Source organism: Ovis canadensis, chromosome 10 (genome assembly GCF_042477335.2).
Source record: "Ovis canadensis isolate MfBH-ARS-UI-01 breed Bighorn chromosome 10, ARS-UI_OviCan_v2, whole genome shotgun sequence".
Lineage (NCBI taxonomy): Eukaryota > Metazoa > Chordata > Mammalia > Artiodactyla > Bovidae > Ovis > Ovis canadensis.
In genome coordinates, this window is record NC_091254.1 from 100,315,087 (window position 1) to 100,335,979 (window position 20,893).

The 20,893-nt window shown below is 56.1% G+C and overlaps 1 protein-coding gene across 9 annotated transcripts in view; it reads right to left on the reverse strand.

Annotated features, from left to right (window-relative positions):
* RASA3 (RAS p21 protein activator 3) overlaps positions 1-20,893 on the reverse strand; it is an 80,796-nt gene that overhangs the window by 28,691 nt on the left and 31,212 nt on the right. For 6 of the 9 annotated variants that reach the window (XR_011259630.1, XM_069602461.1, XM_069602465.1 and 3 more), the window contains exons 2-4: positions 20,744-20,861; positions 11,809-11,912; positions 2,401-2,495 (exon numbers count right to left, since the gene is read on the reverse strand). Coding sequence is in view for 3 of the 9 variants with exons in the window: in XM_069602461.1 (XP_069458562.1) it covers positions 2,401-2,495; positions 11,809-11,912; positions 20,744-20,861 (317 nt within the window). In the remaining 6 variants the exon portion in view is untranslated. The remainder of the gene's footprint in view (positions 1-2,400; positions 2,496-11,808; positions 11,913-20,743; positions 20,862-20,893) is intronic. The other 3 variants (XM_069602467.1, XM_069602464.1, XM_069602468.1) reach the window with 2 other exon arrangements.

The following is a 20,893-nucleotide window of genomic DNA, read 5'->3' on the forward strand; positions in this document are numbered from 1 at the left end:
GCTGGGGTGGTCCCCTTCCCACAGGAGGGTCAGCTGAACCTTGCTCATTAGCTGTGAGCCCAGGCAAGATGTAGTGAGACTGCCAAGGTCTCACTCTTGCATTACGCTGGTCTGAGAGAAGAGAGACTCGGGGCAGAGCACTGAAAATGCTGACTTCATAGACTTCCCCGTCTTATTTAAGGGGGATGATGACTGAAGAGCATCACAGACCCGGTCACACGGAACATCCACTGCGACAGACCAGCCTGGCTTCAAATACACGTCAGCAGGTCTAGAAAGCATCGCAGCCACTCTCAGGCCACGCTGGAAACTGAACTAGAGCTCAGTGACAGGCAGAAAGCTAAAAATAACAAAATATACGGAGATTAAACAACACATTCCCAAATAACAAGGGGGCCAAGGCAGAAGTTTCAGGGATAAAAACTTTGAATTTGTTTCTTTTCCTAAGTTGACATGAAATTAAGCATCAAGATTTATGAGATGCAGCCAAAGCAACATTTAGAGGGAAATTCAAAGCAGTGAACCCAGATATTGGAAAAGATGGAAGGTCTAAGAGTCAGTAATCTAAGCTTCCACCTCAGGAAACTCGCCAAAGAGAAACGAAGTCTAAAGTGCCAGAAGAAAACAAATGACTGGAGTCAAAGCGGAAATCAATGAAACCAAAACAGGAAATCAACAGAGAAAACACATAAACCCAAGCTATTTTAAAAAACAACAGTAAAATTGGTAAACTTCTAAGCATGCTAAAAAGGAGAAAGAGGACACACGTTACTAAAACCAGAAATGAAAGCGAGGCATTGCTGCCGGCTCCAGGAAAGCAGCTGTGGTTCTGACAGCGTGGCTGAGAGCCCCAGGGGGCCACGCGCGCTTGCATCAGCCCACAAGGGCACATGCAGGCACTCCGGGGCCTGGCGGGGCCTGGGTGGTGTCGGGGGCCCTGCCCAGGTGCACGGCTGTTGGCAGGCGGGGTCCGGGGAGGGACAGGGCCCAGACCCCATGCGTCTCTGAGTGTGAACAGGCTAACCAGCACGCCCTGGGAAGCCTTTCCTGTGACTTCCAATGACTCGATAACGACTTCAGAACTAAAAGCTAAGCTTTTTCAAAAAGGCAAGAGCAAGAGAGCCCTGTGCTTGCCACCAGCGCGGCGTCTAAATCTGGGGGCTGAGCAGCGGGTCAGCTGCGGCTGCAGGCGGAGTCTCTCGGGAACAGCAGTGACGGGAAAGTGCGGGCGGAGGCAGCGGGGACGGGCGTAAAGCGCACGCGGCACACGTGTCTGACCGCCTCCCGAGGAGGGGCCGCCCGGCCACCGAGCAGCAGCAGCGGCTGTCATCCTGCAGCGTCGGCGCCAGTCGGGACTCGTCACCGCCCCTCGCTCTGAGTGATCACAGGCCCCACTGCCTCCCGCAGCACGTGGGGCCTCGGTCAGAGTCGACCAAGCGTGAGCACCCTCACCACATCCTGGGCATCTCAACGCACCCCTGTGCCATCTCTCTGTCACAGTCTGGGCATGGCCCCAGTGGTCATGAGGCGTCCACAGCAGAAATCCTGAGCCCCAGCACACAGCTCCAAGCTCAGTGGAGGCCCCGGGTCCACGAGGAGGCATGTGGACACTGAGCCAGGAGCCCGGGAAGGCCTCCTGGGGCCCCCAGAGGATTCGGTCTGTGATCCTGCTGTTTGACCCCTGGGAAGGCCTCGTGGGGCCCCCAGAGGATTCGGTCCATAACCCTGCTGCTTATAAAACCTCATGTGATGGGGAGGAAGCCGAGGCCCAGAGCACCAGGGCCACGCTCCGCTGAGCTCAGTGCAGGCCAAGCTCAGCGCAGACTGGGGCTACCGCGCTGCTGCTGGCAGAGGCTCTGGTCTTGGAACCAGGCGCAGCCTGGGCTAGGGGACAGGCTGACCAGGAGCACAGGCAGGGTCACCAGGGAAGAGAAGATGCAAGCAGGCCCCGCAACGAGCGTCTCCTGGACCCTCGGCCCAGGCCGCGGCCCTGCTGGGGGGAAGCCCCGGGCCTGGTCAAGGTGGCACTCCCAGTTAACATATGGCTGGGGCACCGGGTGGGCCCTGGGGATGCTCAGGCCACAGGGCCTTCATGGGGCAGGGAGCCAGGACACACGTGGGCACCTCCGGTAGACAGAGGCCCACAGCCTTAGGTCTTCTCACCTTACTCTCTTTTTATCTTCCATTACCTGTTACGTTCTTTTGCATTTTACATTTTTAAGCTGCACAACTAAGTCTGACAGCGACCGATGGAATAAACAAAACGAGCCACCCAGGAGGACACACCCGGGGACAGCCTGCTGCCCTTCCCGCTGAAGACCAGAATGCTGCCGCAGTCAGGCCACAGTCAGGCCTCCGCCGCCCCGAGGCACCTGCGCCCGTGGGCTCCCTGAGCCTCACCTGCACTTCAGAGTCAGCGTCCACATGCTGCAGCTGGAACCACGTGTCCCTGTTGTGGTACCTCTGCAGGTCTTCCTTCTGGATGGCCACCTTTCCTGGAAGACCCAAGCAGAGGAGCCCAGTCATGAGGGGCTGACCTGCCCGCCCGGCTGCCCGGCCAGCAGCATCTCCACCCTCAGTGTCAGTCATCTCAGACCGAAACTCAGGATGAAGCGCTGGGAGACGGACAGTGCGGTAAGGTCACAGAGGCCACGTTTTGTCTCGGAAGTGCCACGTCCACCCGGACACACCCCGTCATTGCCATGGCGTCCACAGCCTGGGGCTGGGCGGGCTCCTCCTCCCATGTCACCCAGACTGTGGCTCAGGGCACCTGGGGGATCTGACAGATCGGGGGGCAGCTCTGCCAGGGGTGCTGCCCGGGCCCGCAGCGGGGTGTGGGATGGGGTGAGGGGGCAGGAACTCAAGGCAGCCATGTCACAGCCCCTCCTGCCCCAACATCCATGCTGTGGCACGTGGTGGGTGGTGTCTACTGAGGACTTTGCCGCAGGTACCCCGGAAATGTGTGAGCTCGCATGAGCCATGGCTGAGAACTCACGCGTGTGCACACCCAGCTCATGGGAGCATGCACAGTCGGCTCACAGTGTGTGCACATGTGTTCCCGTCAGGCCTGCGGAATGAGCCGGTTATCACCTGCCTGGGTCTACGAACCAGTGTCTCTCGACGTGTGATCATGGGCCCCCTGCATCCAAACAGCTGCAGGGCTTTCTAATGCAAGTTCCCGGGCTTGTTCCAGAAGAAAAAGCAGCCTCCGGGGTGGAGGAATCTCCAGAGGAATTCCTCCTGGAATCTGCATTTCCACAAAGTCTGCAGGAAACTCCTAGGGTCCCAAAGTTTGAGGATGCCCACTCTCAACAGCTTTACGTTCTTGACACAGGCTTGGTACTGAGGAGTCAGAACGTCAGGAAAACGCACACATAAACACGCGTGTGTGACGTGTACTACCTGGTCCAGGATCGCAGTATTTAAATATTTGTCTACAACCGTCACGCATTGTTCAGTCACTTTTTCTTTCCAGGAAAGCACAGGGGCAGTTAGCAGACGCGTGCCCACAGCGTGGAGTGACAGAGGGCACCAGGCTGCCCACCTCCCCACACTCCGTGGCCTCGAGTGCAGGGACCGCACTGTCCAGCAGGGGAGGGGGGAGCCTGGCCACGTGAGCACCCTGTTACACGTGTGTGTGCACACGCCCACATGTGCACACATGTCCCAAATACGCGGTAAATCACACACGGAAACAGGAACAATAGAGGACAACATAAAATTAAACGTTTTAAAAATTCAGTTGCTTCCTTTCGGAGCTCAGGACACACAGCCTAACTCAGGACCAGTCTCGTCACTAAAGACAGCACGACTGAAGAGCCTGGAGCTGGCGGGCCAGCCCTGCCCTCACCCAGGACACGCAGTCCTCCTCTCCAAGGAGGAGGGCCCCATCTCGGGCTTCCGCGAAGATACACACTGGCTCTCATGAGACAGGAGCATTGGCGGCCTCACAGGGAGGCTGCCTCGCGGTCCCCAGACCTGCTGTCCCCTTGCTTCGTCCAGCAGCTGTCTGGGGGCAGGCGGCAGGTTGCTGATGCGGCCTGGTCCCTGAACAGGCGGCCTGTCCTGCGAGGCTCCGGGCCTCCTGCCTCGTCAGGTGCCTTGCCTTCCCATCTTTCTGCCTCGTGCTTCTCCCAGACACCGTCCCACCAGGCTCTCCCATGATGCGCCCTGCTCTCTGGCTCCCCTGGGAGCTGTAGGTGGCCTCGCTGGGGCCTGGTCCCATCTGCCAGGAGGGGGAGGTTTGCGGAGGACGCCCTGCTGCTGGGCTTGGGGGCTCAGGGATGCACCCACAATACAGGAGGCGGTAACAGAGCCAGGGCAGAGAGGAGGCGTCAGCCCCAGAGGGTCCCGCACACTCTGCACCTGCAGCCCTCCTTTGTCTCGACCCTCCTCCGAAACCCGCTGTCCCTTCCCTAGGGTGCGCTGCTAGCCCGCGTCTCCAGCTCCTCCTCATCGCTGAGGAGCCTCCCCGCCATATGCGCTCTAAGAGGAGTCGAAAATGCTTGCTTCTTCTTGCTAGTCTATCTTCTGTCTAGTTTTGCAAGGGCACTCAGAGTACCCAGGTAGGTGAGACAAGGTTTCTGCCCCGCAGTTTTCACACTCTGGACTCCAGACATCGACAGATGCCCCTGCCGGGCACAGGCAGGAAGTCAGAAATGAAACAGGGACATGCCGTCCCAAGAGCCGGGGGCTGCGGCGCCGTCCCCTGCCTCACCTCCGTCCCCTTGCCCACTGTCCCCGCAGCATGTCAGCACGTCCACCACGGACCTCCGCTCACCTCCCACCATCACATGCGGTGGCTCAAGGCCAGCCCTCTGTCCACCTGCACCGTGGACGCAGCACACCTGGCTCCGAGGGTCAGCACCGATCCCTGCTCACGTTGACCTTGCTGGCTCAGCTCTGGCCACGCGAGCCGGATCCTGCCCCCCACAGGCCTCACAGGGCACTGAGGCCACGGCACTCAGAGTCAGATGAGGAGCCCATGCCAGCGAGGGGGCAGAGGACACAGGTACACAGCCGCAGAGGCTGCCGCAGGGGGCAGGCCGCAGGAGAGCCGAGGGCGCAAGTCACGGCAAGGAGGGCCTTCCTCCAGTCAGCATCAGCAGCCCACCTCAGGCTCCTCCCCCACCACCTCGCCTGGTTTTGGGGGGCATCTCGCCAGGGCCTGACGTGAGCTCCCCCTCCTCTGACTCCTGTCAGCAGGCAGAGCCCCCAGGAGAAGACTGCTACGTCTCTGCTTGGCTCCTACAAAACTCTACCCTTCTCCCCGATGGGAATATGACTTTGAGTCTTGCAGGCATGAAGCCACAAGAAACAAACATTTCTTGGAACTGAATTGGGCAACACATTTCATTGAAAGGGGATAAAGGAACGCTCAGATTCCATGATTAGTTCAGCTGGGTAGGAGGGCTACATTTGAAGTTTGAGATTTTAAGTAGCCACAGTGTTTTCATGGTTTTTTTTACTGGAGTAGGGAGGAGCCACATATTTAATACTCAAATGACTTCTACGACTTACACATCGGTGCTACTCTTTATTTTTGGAAGTGCTTAATTCAGATTTAAGTGGGTATTATAGAAACACAAAATAAAATCTGAAACATCCAAAAGGATATAAAATAGAGCCAAGAAGCAGCTTGTCTCTCCCCTGCGACACAGGTTCCACCTTGCGGTCACCTCTGTCACCAGCTGCCAGCCTGTCCTTCTAGAGGCTGACCATGTCAAGAACACGTGGGCGTGCACTCTGTGCATGTCAGAGGCAGTGCTTCCACAGGCTGTCCTGGGGAGCACCGACCTGCAAACCGCTTAAATGTGCCCAATGGGTCAAATCCATAGCTTCCCTGATTGATCTGGGTGACATCAGGTCACTGTATCCCCTGGGCCTCACCCACTCAGGAGGACAGACTCAGGACCCACTGAGGAGGAAAGGCGAACGGCCTTTCCACCACTAAAGCCCCAACGGCCTTTCCACCACTAAAGCCCGTGTGTTACTTCTTCTGGTGGCACTATACCTGCTGGGGTCTGTTCTGAAGAGAGAAGCATGCCAGGTAGTTCAAGAAGGGGCATGTGACAAGGGGACAGGCACGGTGCAGGGGGCGCAGGAAGGCGGGCAGCCAAGGGTGGCTCCTTCAGGACGGCAGCTGAGGAGGGACAGCTGGACGCGTCCCAAGACAGGCGGGGGCAGAGACACTCTCGCACTCCTGTTCCCCTGGTGTCGAGCAGGCGCGTGGAGGCAGAGAGAGGAAAGGGGTCTGCAGACTTGAAGGGAAGAAAGAAGCCTCTACTTACAGAATCTACAGGAAAAGCTACTAGAGCGGCTGTGTTCAGCAAAACCCCAGATACAAAGTCAGCACGTAAAAATCAAGCATATCTGTGCACAGAAGCGATGACAGTGGAGCCCAAAACTGAAAAGGCACGACACACCCATAAAACGGTGGCCTCATGGCTTGAGCCTGTGTCGTGCTGCGTGGGAAACCTGTCTACAGCGCCAAAACCATGAGCAGAGGGACAGATGTACATATAAACACACACACGCACACACACACGTGTGCACACGCACATGCACGTACACGCATGCGTGTGCACACGTGTACACACATGTACACACACGTGTGCGTACACACACGCGCGCGCACACACGCACTCCCCACACATAAGTGTGTGTGTGCCTGCAAGATGTGTATGCTGAGAACACATCACAAAACCCTGATGAAAGAAATTAAAGACCTAAGGATGTGGAGAGACATACCATGCTGGAGGGTCTGAGACTCAATTTTCTTAAAGTGTTAATTCTCCCCAAATTAATCTACAGATCAATGTAATCTCAATTATTTTGGAAATTGAGAAGTGGATCAAAAATGTAAATAACAATTCAAAAGACCTAAAATAGCAAAACAAGTCTGAAAAAGGACAGAGCTGATGAGCTCACAGGACTGATTTAAGACTTACTGTGAAGATAAAGGAACTGAGGCAGTGTGGTGTTGGTGTGAGGAAAGGAGTGCGCATCAGGGGAACAGAACACAGAAGCCACAGCTGGACCCATGCGTGTAAAGTCAATCGAGTCTCCGAAGACGCTAAGGAACTTCAACTGGACATCTATAAGGAGAAAAACAAGTCTTGCTATGTGTAAAGTATACTTAAAATAGATCTAAATGTAAGAACTAAAACCAAAAACTTTCTAGAAGAAAAAAAGAGAAGATCTTCACAACCCTGGAGTAGGAAAAGAATTCTTAGACATGACACCAAAAATACAAACTATAAAAAGGTCTTTATAAATTGGAGTTTATAAAAGTTAAACCTTTTGCTCTCCAGAAGACACTAGTTAGAAAATGGGAAGACAAGTCAGAAGCGAGAGGGGAATGCCTGCAAGCGCAAGTCCGGAAAAGGGTCCGCACCAGAGCACAGCTTAGACCTGGGAATCTCAACAAGACAGCCTGACTGAAAGCGCAGAGGATTCAACAAGTCACCAAAGCAGAGACGGAGGGCAAACAAGCACACAAGAAGATGCCCAAATAGCTCTTCATTGTGAAAAAGCAGGAAAAACTACAGTAAGATACTGCCCACGTGCCAGAATGAAAATGAGCTGAGAATAAAAGAAGCTGACACAGGCGCTGGGGCAGAGTCCAAACGGGGCAGGAGGGGAGCGGCGCCAGTTTCTGCCGAGGCGAAGACACACCGCGGGGAGAAAAAGCATCCTCCTGCTCTTGCAGGTTCTCTGGCCTCTGCAACAAAAGAAAGAAAACGAGGGAAACCAGACATGTTTATTAGCATGCATCTCAGATATGTGAGGGGAAGCCTGGCGATGAGTAACTCCAGGAGGCGGCAGCAGCTCGGAGCATCCCCACCTGAAACAGTCAGGGGTTTTCAGAGGAGTGATGACACAAAGGAGGGGCTGCAGGGAGTCCGAGTTTCAGGGGGACTAGAGGCTCAGAGGGCTCGCTACGTGGGCGCCTCGGGGGGCACCTCCAGGCTGATCGGGATCTGGACTTGTTCCGGGTTGCAAGGCAGAGAGATTTCCATGTGTCTGCTTCTTCTCAACTGCCTTCAGCTCGAACAATTCCTCATGCCAAAGTGGCCTATTCGGGATGGCAAATTCTGCCGTCTTCTAAGGCCTACAGAATGCCCCAGCACTCTCACTCCTAGGTATTTTCTAAGGGAAATAAAACCATTTGTCAACAAAGACCTAGGCAAGAAAATTTAGGGCAGCTTTGTTCACAGTCACAAAACACTGGACACAGCCCCACCCCCATCTGGTGATGAGTGGGCGGAAGCGGCCTTCCCTGTGCCGGGCACAGTGCACCCTACAGCTCAACGAGCTGGCCTACGGACCAGGGGGCCAGGCTCTCACAGCAAACCCCTGCCTTTCACAGAGAAGCTGCAGGACGGCCCTCCCCCCGACAAAGGTGGGAGCCGGTGGGAGGGGCCCCACCAGCCACCCTCCCAGAGCCGGCCGCCCTGACCCGCCATGACCTCCACCACGCTCACACGAGCATCTCTGCACCCTCCCTGGGGCACCCGGGACCCGGCCCGCGGCGGGGCCACACGGGGCTGCACAGGCAGAACCAGGCACCGTGCCCTCAGATCACATGGCAGACGCGAGAAGCCGCTGACACTGTGCTCGTTTCTGTGACACAAATTTATACCCTAGACTGTGGTTTCTCATCCCGGTAACAACATAATTGCTAGTCATAACTTTAAATTACCCCTGGAGATCAGACAGCCTCTTATTTTTATGGTTGTGAGAAAGATTTTGAAAACTCTAAATCTGGTTGCACCCTGATACATCCTAATTTTAAAGCCACCAGGAATTGCTAAACCACGATTTTGCTAGTTATCTTTAAAAATAGCAGGTGCCTTAAACAGAATGATTAATAAACATCTTTGTTGTTCAGCTCGCTCAGTCATGTCTGACTCTGTGACGCCATGGACGGCAGCAAGCCAGGCTTCCCTGTCCTTCACCATCTCCCGGAGCTTGCTCAAGCTCGTGTCCATCGAGTTGGTGATGCCATCCAACCATCTCATCCTCTGTTGTTCCTTTCCTCTCCTGCCTTCAATCTTTCCCAGCATCAGGGTCTTTCCCACTGAGTCAGTTCTGCAGATCAGGTGACCAAAGTATTGGAGTTTCTGCTTCAGCATCAGTCCCTCCAATGAATATTCTGGACTGATTTCCTTTCAGATGGACTGGTTGGATCTCCTTGCAGTCCAAGGGACTCTCAAGAGTCTTCTCCAACACCACAGTTCAAAAGCATCAATTCTCTGGTGTGCAACCTTCTTTATGGTCCAACTCTCACACCCATACATGACTACAGGAAAATCCATAGCTTTGACTAGATGGGACTTTGTTGGCAAAGTAATGTCTCTGCTTTTTAATATGCTGTATAGGTTGGTCATGACTTTTCTTCCAAGGAGTAAGCGTCTTTTAATTTCATGGCTGCAGTCGCCGTCTGCGGTGATTCTGGAGCCCAGAAAATAAAGTCTGACCCTGCCACTGTCAAAGTCTGCCCATCTATTTCCCATGAAGTGATGGAACCTGATGCCAGGATCTTCGTTTTTTGAATTTGCTGAATTTTAGGCCAGCTTTTTCACTCTCCTCTTTCACTTTCATTAAGAGGCACTCTGGTTCCTCTTTACTTTCTGGAATAAGGGTGGTGTTATCTGCATACCTGAGGTTATTGATGTTTCTCCCAGTAAACTTGATTCCAGCTTGTGCTTCATTCAGCCTGGCATTTTGCTCCCTCAGGTAACACATCATATTCCAAACCCACCGCGCTGTTCCCTTTCCTCCTTGAACAAACCCTGGTGTGTCCAGCAGCAGCTGGACAGAGACACCCCGGCACCGCGCAGGGAGCCCAAGGCCACGGGAAGTGAGGGCTGGCGGACACAAAAGAGCCGCTCCCACAGTGGCAGGGGACGCAGCCGGCGCCGAGGGGCAGCCCCTTGCTGACCAGGGTCTTGGCCAATGGTGGTGGCCACGTGGGCACCGGGGAAGGGCCTGAGGGGGGCTCCAGGCCAGGAGGCACCAGACAAAGGCACCTCTCAGTAGAGGCTGGAGCCCATGTCTGGCCTCAAGGAGGAACCACCAGGGCTTGACAGCTGCTAAGGGTTCGTTTGGGCACCATCCTGAGGGCAAAGGTGGCCAGGCCTATAAGGTGAGCGGCATGAAAGTGCCTCCCGCCTCCCCCACATCAAAAACCTTCCGGATCGAGAGTTAAAGGTCCTGCTGGCAGCCCAACAGAGCTCCATCTTAAACAAGTCGAGCTATGAATTGCCTGAGTTCCTGCGTGATCCAGGCCGTGCACTTGTCAAACAAACCCTGGTGACCTTTACTTCAAACTCAGCAGCTTCCAAGAATGCGACTGGTTGGCCAGACCCAGTAACCAGCGTCTGCATCTAGACAAGTGTGAGAAGCTCTGACCCGTGTGCTGGGAACTCTGCTAGACGCTTCCTTAAAGGACCTCAGCGCCAGCACTGCCTTCAGACCTTTGCTGAGGGCCACTGGCCTGGACACAAACACCCTCAACTGGTCACATGTGGGTGGTAAGTGGAGCTAGCCGGGCGCCCCAGGAGTGGGCGGGAGACTGCAGGGTCAGGGGCTGTCAGAGCCAACTGCTCTGCCCCAGAGCAAGCACTGAGACTACGCCTGCCAGGAGCAGCCAGGCCACCAACCATCAGCTGGATCCCGAGGCTACAGCTGAGCCCATGTTGTGGGGGCTCGGGTCTAATTCTGGGGCCAAGGGAACTGATGGGGCTTTCCTGGGACAAAGACGCAGCCACCAAACGGGCAGCTCTGGGCTGCTCTGCATTTAAGGTGGGCCTTGCTGTCTCCAGGATGCTGGTGCATCTGGGACCCTGACACCTCTGAGAGCCCCTGAACATCTCTGAGAGTCCCCAACACCCCTGAGAGCACCTCAACACCCCTGAGAGCACCCAACACCCCTGAGAGCACCCAATACCCCTGAGAGCACTCACCCCTGAGAGCACCCAACACCCCTGAGAGCACCCAACACCCCTGAGAGCACCCAACACCCCTGAGAGCACTCACCCCTGAGAGCACCCAACACCCCTGAGAGCACTCACCCCTGAGAGCACCCAACACCCCTGAGAGTACTCATCCCTGAGAGCACCCAACACCCCTGAGAGCACCCAACACCCCTGAGAGCACCCACCCCTGAGAGCACCCAACACCCCTGAGAGCACCCAACACCCCTGAGAGTACTCATCCCTGAGAGCACCCAACACCCCTGAGAGCACCCACCCCTGAGAGCACCCAACACCCCTGAGAGCACCCAACACCCCTGAGAGCACCCAACACCCCTGAGAGTACTCAACACCCCTGAGAGCACCCAACACCCCTGAGAGCACCCAACACCCCTGAGAGCACCCCAACACCTCTGAGAGTACCCCAACACTCATAAGAGCATCCCAACAACTCTGAGAGTACCTCAACCCCTCTGAGAGCACCCAACACCTTGAGAACAGCCTCCCCCATAGGTGGGTGCTGGGCGTTAGGGATAGGCAGGGGCTGGGGTGCTTGGAGGAGCCCTTGGGAGTCATTTGGGGGCAGGTCCAGGGGCCCCACTCTAGCCCTGATGGACGGCTCCCACGTGTTTCCATGAGCTCGTGGGGCATTGCCCCGCACCCGCTGATGGCCAGCCTGGGACAGCCAGCAAGGGCAGGCGAGACGCTGGTACAGTTCGCTGGCTCAGATGGGGTGTCCAAGAGATGGCTCAGTTCCTCCAGAACAAGTCCCCGTTCAGAAGAGGCAGAGAAAACGGAGAACACACCTGTTTGGTTGGTCGGGACCTACCTATGATGGAATCCCTCCGGAAAACATCTCGATCAAAAATGTAAAAGGACAGGTGACGGAAGCTCCGCGGAATCTCGCAGTAGAAGTCCTCTCCATAGAAAGGGCTAGACGGAGACAGAGCGACAGTGTTAGACCCTGCGAGCCACGCCCCCAGCCCCGGGGGGACTGGGGCTGGGGCGTCGTCAGTCCTGGGGTGTCAGTCCTCAGGGGTGAGTCCAGGCCACTGCCTCTTGGTCAAGGGGAAGCCCACAGTGTCTCTTCGTGGGGACAGAGTTGGAAGCATTCTTCCAAAATAAAGGCAGCTGTGGATGGTGGGGAGCAGGGTCAGACTGTCTCTCCTTTCTGGGGGACGCAGAGGGCCACACAGCCCCAGCCCCCCGGTTGGCACCCTTGCCCAGGCATCTCTGCACACGGGTCATAGAGGCACGGTCGCAGGCTTCTCCAGATAAAGGGAGCCTGCAGCCCAGAGACGAGCTGGCCTGAGCCACCACTGTATGATGAGGGTTTAATACCGGCAGCCCTGAGGAAGGCCAGAGTGCCTTCCTTGCTAATTATAGGGAGAAGTTCAAAAGCCCGTTCCCCTTTCCCTGAGCCCAGAGGAGCAACCATCTCCCTCTGCCAGCAGAGTCATTCCCCACCCCCCACCCCTCAACACTGCGCCAGGCTGGCACCGCCCCACCCCCACCAGAGCCAGCCTCAAAAAAGAACCCACTGTCCCCCTTTCGTGCTGCCCTATGTCCAAACATGGGCACCCGTTTCCCAGGTCTGAGGCAGGGGCGTGGCGGGGGCCACGGAATAGAGGGGAGCCTCTTGTGAGCCACAGATGAGCCCCAGGGCAGCCCACATGGAGCCCAGGGGCCCAGGAGGGGGCTCGGGACCGCCCGAAAGAGCAGAGAGCCGGAAGCCAGGCAGGCAGGGCCAGGCGTCCAGAAAAGGCACCGGCCAGACTGAACAGCTCAGCGTCTGGCTGATAATCACACACTGATTAGACATCCCCTGAAACCTGGAGTGAAATTCATTAAGCCAAACACCGTATCCAAGCATCCACAGGAGAAGAGTCAAGGATCCAGGTGATGGCAGCCACAGGGCCAGTGCTACGGGGGGTGGTCTCACCCGACGCAGGCCGCCCCAGTGCTGCGAGGCCCGCCCACCCGCCGCCCCAGTGCTGGGAGGCCCGCCCACCCCCCGCCCCAGTGCTGCGAGGCCCGCCCACCCCGGGCATGGTCTCGCTCAGCTCCCAGAGGCAGCAGAAACCCCTTCTAGCTTCTTTGGAGTCCCTCTTGCACTTCCTCTAAATGGTTTTAAACTCCTTTAAAGTCGCCAGGCAGCATGGCCCTCGGCGCCTGCGAGTGTGCATTACGACGGCTTCTGTTTGAGGCTCCCAGACCCTCTCCAGAAGCTCAGGCTCCCCCAGCCGGGGGTCACGGCCGGAGCACAGGGCGGGCTGGCTTCCGGAGAGAAAGCCGCTCCATCCACACGAGGATGTGGACAGTCAGCCGCACCCCTCCAGCCGCCACTCACATCTGCACGAGACTGTGGGCAGGGCCCGTGGCCCGGGCAGCTCCTCTCCCCTCCCGGACTGTCTTCCCGCCTGGAAGCCCCTGCTCACGTGGGGTTCACCACCCGGCTCACACCCCACACAGGGCCCCCACAACCCCCAGGGAAATCATGTGTCCTCACCAACAAGTCACACCTGGATGGTCCTTTTAGGCCACACTTCCTGAAGCAACTGAAGCCACCAGATCCCAAAAGCTTCAGAAAGGCCTGAGGGAAGGAGGGTGTCGGGGAGACCCCTGGGGGCGAGGGGGCAGCAGCCTGGGGGCCCTGGGGGAACCCAGGGGGTCCCATTAACCTGACTCCCAGACAGCCCAGCCTGCAGGCCCGCAGGGATGGACTGACCCCCCAGAGGGGTGGACGGGGTCCACCCATGGTCTCTCCTGCAGGGCCCCGGCCTGGCCAGGGCCTGGACACCGTGGTCAGCAGGGCATCTGGGAGCTCAGAGAGAAGCCCCCCACCCTCAGACTCGGGCTCAGGGAGGATGGAGACAGGTGCTGGGGGGATGCTCTGAGCTGCAGGCCTGCCCTGGACCAGACAGCCCCGGGACTACAGGGGGAGGGGCCCCCCTCAGAGCCCCCAGGACTGTGGGGAGGATCCTCTCAAAACACCCAGGACTGTGGGGGAGAGTCCCCTCAGAGCCCCCGGGACTGTGGGGGAGGGTCCCCTCAGAGCTCCCGGGACCGTAGGGGGTACACCGACTTTGACCTGAGACCTGCATTTATGTCAAAAATATTTCAAGCTTTAACTTGAGAAATTAGAGAGAGAAATGCCAAAGAAGATGCTGTTTGTACAGTCTCATAATGCCAGCTGGTGTTTTCTAGTCAACAACTTGGTTTTCATTAAAAACATCTGAGAAAATGACGTCTTTCCCCTCAAACCACAGACTTCCTCTCCCCCGTCACACCCTAACCCCAAACAGCTTCTCCCTCAGAAGACTGCGGAGGCCCTTCTGGGTCTAGTCACTCCCATCACACAAAGCTCTATTTTCTGAGCAATTTGCATCTCTCGGAACAAACAGAAGGACCCTCTCAAGTCACTGACCCTCATGCTCCCTCTGACTGCAAACCGGAAGCTCGCGCCCACCCGCTAGGGAACAGCCTTTCATTCGGGAGAGATCTTGGCAAGAGCGGCAGACTGAGAGTCTGTAATTACAGCCCGGTCGATGCGCTAGCCCCTCCTCCCTGCGGTCCAGAAAGCGGTTATTTAAGTAACTTCTAATCACACAAAAGGACATTACCTACAAATAAAAGAGCAAAGCACCACTGTGACCTCACTGCTCAGAAATAACTACCACACCAGCCTTTAGGTCCTCACATTCCAGGCCGTTTTTAGAGCATCCCAAGGTTTAAGCAAAAAGGCATCTTACTCTGAACGCAGCTTTGTAACCTGCCTTCCTTGCTTGACAGACGCAACCAAACAAGGGGGCAGGATGTGCCTGCCTTGCACTCCGCAGGGCCCCGGGTCAGGGCTGCAGGGCCAAACAGTCACACAGCCGAGGCCTGGAGGGATGGGGGCGTCCAGGAAGGAGGCACAGCGCACCGAGCACAGCCGCCCCTGGGGAGGCGAGGGTCGGAGCAGGAGCCCCTTCCGACCCGCCCCAGGCAGAAGCAGACAGCGTCATCCTCAAAATGATCATGCACGTGGACCGATGGACATGAAGAACGGCTACCGCGCGCAGTACTCCTGCAGAGACTGGACCAACCCAGCACTGGAGTCAAAGTCAAAGTCGCCCAATCGCGGCCGACTCTTTGCAACCCTGTGGACTACACAGTTCGCGGAGCTCTCCAGGCCAGAATACTGGAGCGGGCTGCCTTTGCTTCTCCAGGGGAGCTTCCCAGGCATCAGACCCAGGCCTCCCGCATTGCAGGTGGACTATTTACCAACTGAGCCACGAGGGAAGCCCCTCAAGAGCTCTGTTTCCCTTTCTGTGTGTGTGTGTGCCCGTGGCGCCAACCTGCTCCTTCTACTGGGTAGGGTGATGGGCTCCTCCACGGGCAGCCTTCAGCCCCATCTGCCTCAGCCCGGGGACCCCAGGATGCCTCTGCAGGCACACCATGGCCCGGAGCAGGGAGCCATCCAGCCCCAACCCTGATAACCCAGGTTCACAGAGCCTTAACATTTAGATTAAAGGTAAAGAAGTGACGACTTGTCATTTAAACGATTGAACGCAGCATCAGGAAGATGCTGCTCTTGGGAGGGTGGAAGCCATTCCCAAACCACCTGCTGGAGGCGGCCTGGGGTGGACAGAGGCTGGTTCTCCCTGCGGCACCTGACCCTACGAGTCCCCGAGGGCCTGTGAGCATGGGTCCTGCACCAGACGCGCAGGAGGGAAGGCAGCAGCCGTGAGCCAGCGCGTGGGTGCGCAGCGTCCAGCAGCCCCAGGGGGTGGGGACTCCCGCACAGGCAGGCCCAGCCTGAAACCGGGGGAAGGAGGGAAGGGGTGAGTGTCTTTGCTCTGCTCCTCACGCTCCAGCTGCACATCAGGCTGTGGAAGGACAGAGCTCACTGGGTGGGCTGACCCGCCCAGGCGGCCGAGCTCCCTCTGATACGTCCCCTGGATGGGGCGCCAGACCCTGCGGGCTGTCGGGTTAAGATCAGACGAGGGCTCTTTGATTCTACAGCAACTTTATCAAACAAGCAACGAAACACCAACGTGGTTACTGGAGGAAATTTGGGAGTCAGGGCCACGACACAGCAAGGCATGCAGCCACCTCGGGGGGCAAGGCTAAGCCCCAGAGCCCGTCCGCGTCAGTGGCCTGTCCTGGGGGCGACGCCCTCCTGGCCTCCCGGGCGCCCTCCCCTCCCTCGCAGCCGCCGTCTGAGTCTGGGCCTTCGCCCAGGTGTGGCCCCTCGAGGACTGAGTGGCATCAAGACGCCGCCTCCTTCCTGTGACCTTTCAGTGGCTTCTGGCCTTAGGAATTCCCACGGGAAGTGTCCAGCGACCCCTCCACCTTCTGTGTCTCTAACCCTCTCTCCCCTCTCACCCCCCTGTGTCTCTGGGTATCATTGAAATGTAATACCTTCAGTTTACCAAGTTTCCGTTCAGCTACATCTAATCAGCTGTCTAACTCATTCACTGAGTTTTTCATGTACATTTCTGGGATCTTCCTTTCTGGAAACTCTATTTGAATTTTCCAAGTCGGTTCAGGCATTCTTCAGAGTTTCTTGCCCTGCTGCTGTTTATAGTCTTGTCTCACTACTCCGTGTTCACCGAACCTTGTTAGCTGACACCCTGCGAACCCTGCAAGTCTGACCTGCCGTCTACTGTGCATCTTGGGAAACACACACGATGATTTACTCCTGTGTTCTCTGCGCATTTCCTCCTCGAGCACAGGTTCCCTCGAGTGCTGTACTGGAGACCCCGAGAGCTAGAGCGAAGAAGACTGGATGGCTTTCCACTGGCTCATCGTTGCCTCCATGGGTGTTACAAACCACTAACCCTGGACTGCTAATACATGTGCCTGGACTGTGGTTTCTAGACTGCAGAGTGTGGTACGGATCCAGGCTGCACACTCACAAGAGCCGGCTCTGCTTGCGAGCGTTTGGCGACGAGTGGAGGCCGCCTCCCTTGCTGACTTCTCTTACAGGCGGGCTCCTTGCTTTCACCCCCACACTGTAGAGTCAAGGTCTGGGGAGACAGCGAGGACCCCCCAGTGTGAATACAGTTTTTGCCTCAATTCTAAACATAGTCATATTATAAACCATTTTTGAAACTGACGTATACTTAGCTGACAATGTGTTAGTTTCAGGCTCACAGCAAAGTGGTACACACACACTCACACACACACACACTCACACATACACACACTGACACACACTGACACACACACACACTCACATACACACGCACATGTACACTCACACACACTCACACATACACACACTGACACACACACTGACACACACACATACACACACTCACACACACTCACATACACACGCACATGTACACTCACACACACACTCACACATACACACACTTACACACACATACACGCACACTCACACACATACACGTACACCCACACACACTCACACATACACACACACACACACTCACATACACACACATATACTCACACACATACACTGACACCCACACTCACACATACACACACATACACTCACACACACATACACACACACTCACACATACACACACTCACATACTCACACACTCACACGCACACGTACACTCACACACACACTCACACATACACACACTTACACACACACTCACATACACACGCACACTCACACACATACACACACTCACACACACGTACACCCACACACACTCACACATACACACACATACACACTCACATACACACACATACACACACGTACACTCACACACATACACTGACACCCACACTCACACATACACACACACATACACTCACACACGCGCACACACACATACACTGACACACACACTCACATACACACACACTCACATACACACATACACACACTCACACACACGCACTCTTTCTCAGATTTTCTTCCATTATAGGCTATTGCAAGATACTGAGTATAGCTCTCTGTGCTTACGAGAGGCCTCTGCTGTTCATCTGTGCTACATATAGTGGGTGCATCTGTTGGTCTCTCTCCCCTCCCCCACTGTGCCCTTTGGCAACCATCAGTTTGTTTTCTATGTCTGTCTATTTCTTATTTGTAAGCAAGTCCATTTGTATCTGTTTTTTAGATCCCACATGTCAGCGATACCGTACGATACTTGATTTCTGTCTGACTTACTTCACTCAGTGTGACAATCTCTAGGTCCACCTGTGTTTCTGCACACGGCACCGTCTCATTCCTCTTCACGGCCAAGTGGCGTTTCATCGTGTGCCCATTCATCCGTCTACCTGCTGATGCACAGTCTGGTTGTTGGGTGTTTCTGCCGTTGTAAATAGCGCTGCCGTGCACCCTGGCGTGCTTGCGTCTTACTGGCCCGCGGCTTTCTCTGCGTGCACACTCAGGACTCGGGGCTCCTGGGTCCTACAGCAGCTCTGTTTTCGGTTTTCTAACTAAAAACCGTGCGTCTTGCACAGTTTAGTTTTTATCTGCTTTCCCCTAACTGGCTGTTGGGCATCTTCCCATGGGCCTGCTGGCCTCTGCGTGTCTTTGGAGAAATGCATGGGTCTTCTGCCCATTTTCTGATTGGGCTGTTTGGTTTTCTGGTATTAAGCTGCATGAGTTATTTACATACTTTGGACATTGACCATTTGTCAGTGTCATCTGCAAACACCTGCTCTAATTCCATACGCTGTCTTTCCATTTTATGGTTTCCTTAAAGGAAACAAAAACGATGCAAAAGTGTTTACATTTAGCTAGGTCCCATCTGCGTACTGTTTCGTATTTTTGTAGGTTCTCGGAATTATTTTGTGTAAATTTGTCTATTTGCTGTCAGCTTTAACTTTCTGCTTTCAGCACTCCTGGCCTTATCTTGTATATTAGATAAGCACTCAATAAATATTAGTTGAGCTAATGAATACATTAGCCTTAAAAGGTAGCATATTAACACTGCCTGTGCGGAAAGCATGATGGGGAGTGAGGGTCAGAAGGAGCATGTGTTCTGGGCCCTCCTGAGTTACCTGGGCCCCCCAGAGTTACCCGGCCCCCCTGGAGTTACCCGGCCACCCTGGAGCTACCTGGCCCCCATGGAGCTACCCGGCCCCCTGGAGCTACCCGGGCCCCCTGGAGCTACCCGGCCCCCCTGGAGCTACCCGGCCCCCCTGGAGTTACCTGGGCCCCCAGAGTTACCCGCCCCCCCCGGAGTTACCTGGGCCCCCCCGGAGCTACCCGGCCCCCCCGGAGTTACCCGGGCCCTCCTGGAGTTACCCGGCCCCCCCGGAGTTACCCGGCCCCCCCGGAGCTACCCGGCCCCCCTGGAGCTACCCGGCCCCCCTAGAGTTACCCGGCCCCCCCCGTGGCTGGCCCCTGGGACAGCTTCCGGGGTGCTCTGGTTCTGACTATATCACAGGGAGTCCTCCCCCGCCCGACATCACTACACCCCAGCTTATGTGCAGCCCACAGTCTCCCCTCCCTGCCCCCAGAGTACAGTGTCTTGTGCCACCAAAACCAGAAAGTATGGTTTCTATTTCTAAACTCGCGAGAAATATTTTTAGGAATGGTCCTCACTTCTTGCCCTCACCTGAGGCAGAGGCTCCTCAAGAGTCACTTCTCAGAGACCCTCACCCAGCAGGCCTGCAGGGAGCCCAGCTTCACAGGGGCCGGTGCTGACTCTCCAGGTTTATGACCCTCTAACAGGGACCATTTAAACACAGAAGGGCTCCTCTCCCGGGGCGCTCACAGAAAATAGCCTTGCTGGTTGTCCCAAAGCCACACTCGACTCTTGACAAACTCCTCAATCTGCTCGTTTTGCTTCAGCAAATCACTTCAGAGGATGCTGAGTGTGGACTGAAATAACAGGGCCTCGGGAACCGCCCTGCGAGTGTGGGCAGCGACAGGGCAGATGGTAAAGGGAAGTGTCTCCACGTTTCGGGGGCAGGAGATCTTAACGGTTTCTAAAACTTCAGTTCATTAAGTCATCAGAAGGTGCTGTTTGTTCCCACTTAGAAGCAGCAATAAGCAAGGATATAATTCATCCGCTAAAAATGTTCTCAAGCCCCAAATAGCTCTGTGGATGGACCCACACAACCCACAGTCCTAAGCCCGAGGGCGGGGCCGCAGCCAGAACCTCGCTTGTGCTGGTCGAGACCCCATCCGGCCCCGTGTTACTTCCAGACCCACACCCTGGCCCCCCCCCCAACCTGCTGGGCAGCAAGGCACCGCCCCCCGCATGCAGCGACCACAGGTGCTACAGTCCCCACCCTAGGGTGGGGTCCCTAGGGTGGGGTCGGGGCCAGTGGGCCTGGAGCTGGTGGGAAATGCGAATCACAGCCCATCAGAACCAACCGGGCTTGAACAGGCTCTCGGGGGATTTCTACACAAGCTGACCTGCCTCTCCTGCTGCAAACTCCTCTGTCTCCAGGCCTGAACTCTCCCTTTCCCATCTGCTCCCCCACCTCTAACTCCATCGGCACTCGCTTTCGAGGCCTCTGACCTCTGAGGACAGTGACTCCCACACTCACCTTGAGCCTCTTCAGGAAAAGGGAGATGGTGGAAACGCTTCCCAAACGTCCACGCTCTGAGACCTGTGATCTGCACTCTTGCTGCACCCGCTCCTCTGGGCTTGGGAAGTTCCCAAGCACCTCCCAGCACACAGACGGCCTCTGCTCTGCCCTCCCACCCAGTCCTGGACACGAGGGGCATTCAGGGACCATCAGCTCATAACTGCCCAGTGAGCCAAGAGACACGGAGATGGAAGGCCAGGGATCATCAGCCTCAAACAGGGCAGCAGCGGACATACCAGAGTGATTTCTCCACGACTTTGGTCCTGAAAACCTCCTCCTGGTCGAGGTTCACTGTGCAGTAACAATCACGCATCTTGTTTGGCCCCGGGTATGTGGGAAGGTTTTTGGCTTCACCTAAAGGCAAACGTAAACCATCAGTTTCGCAT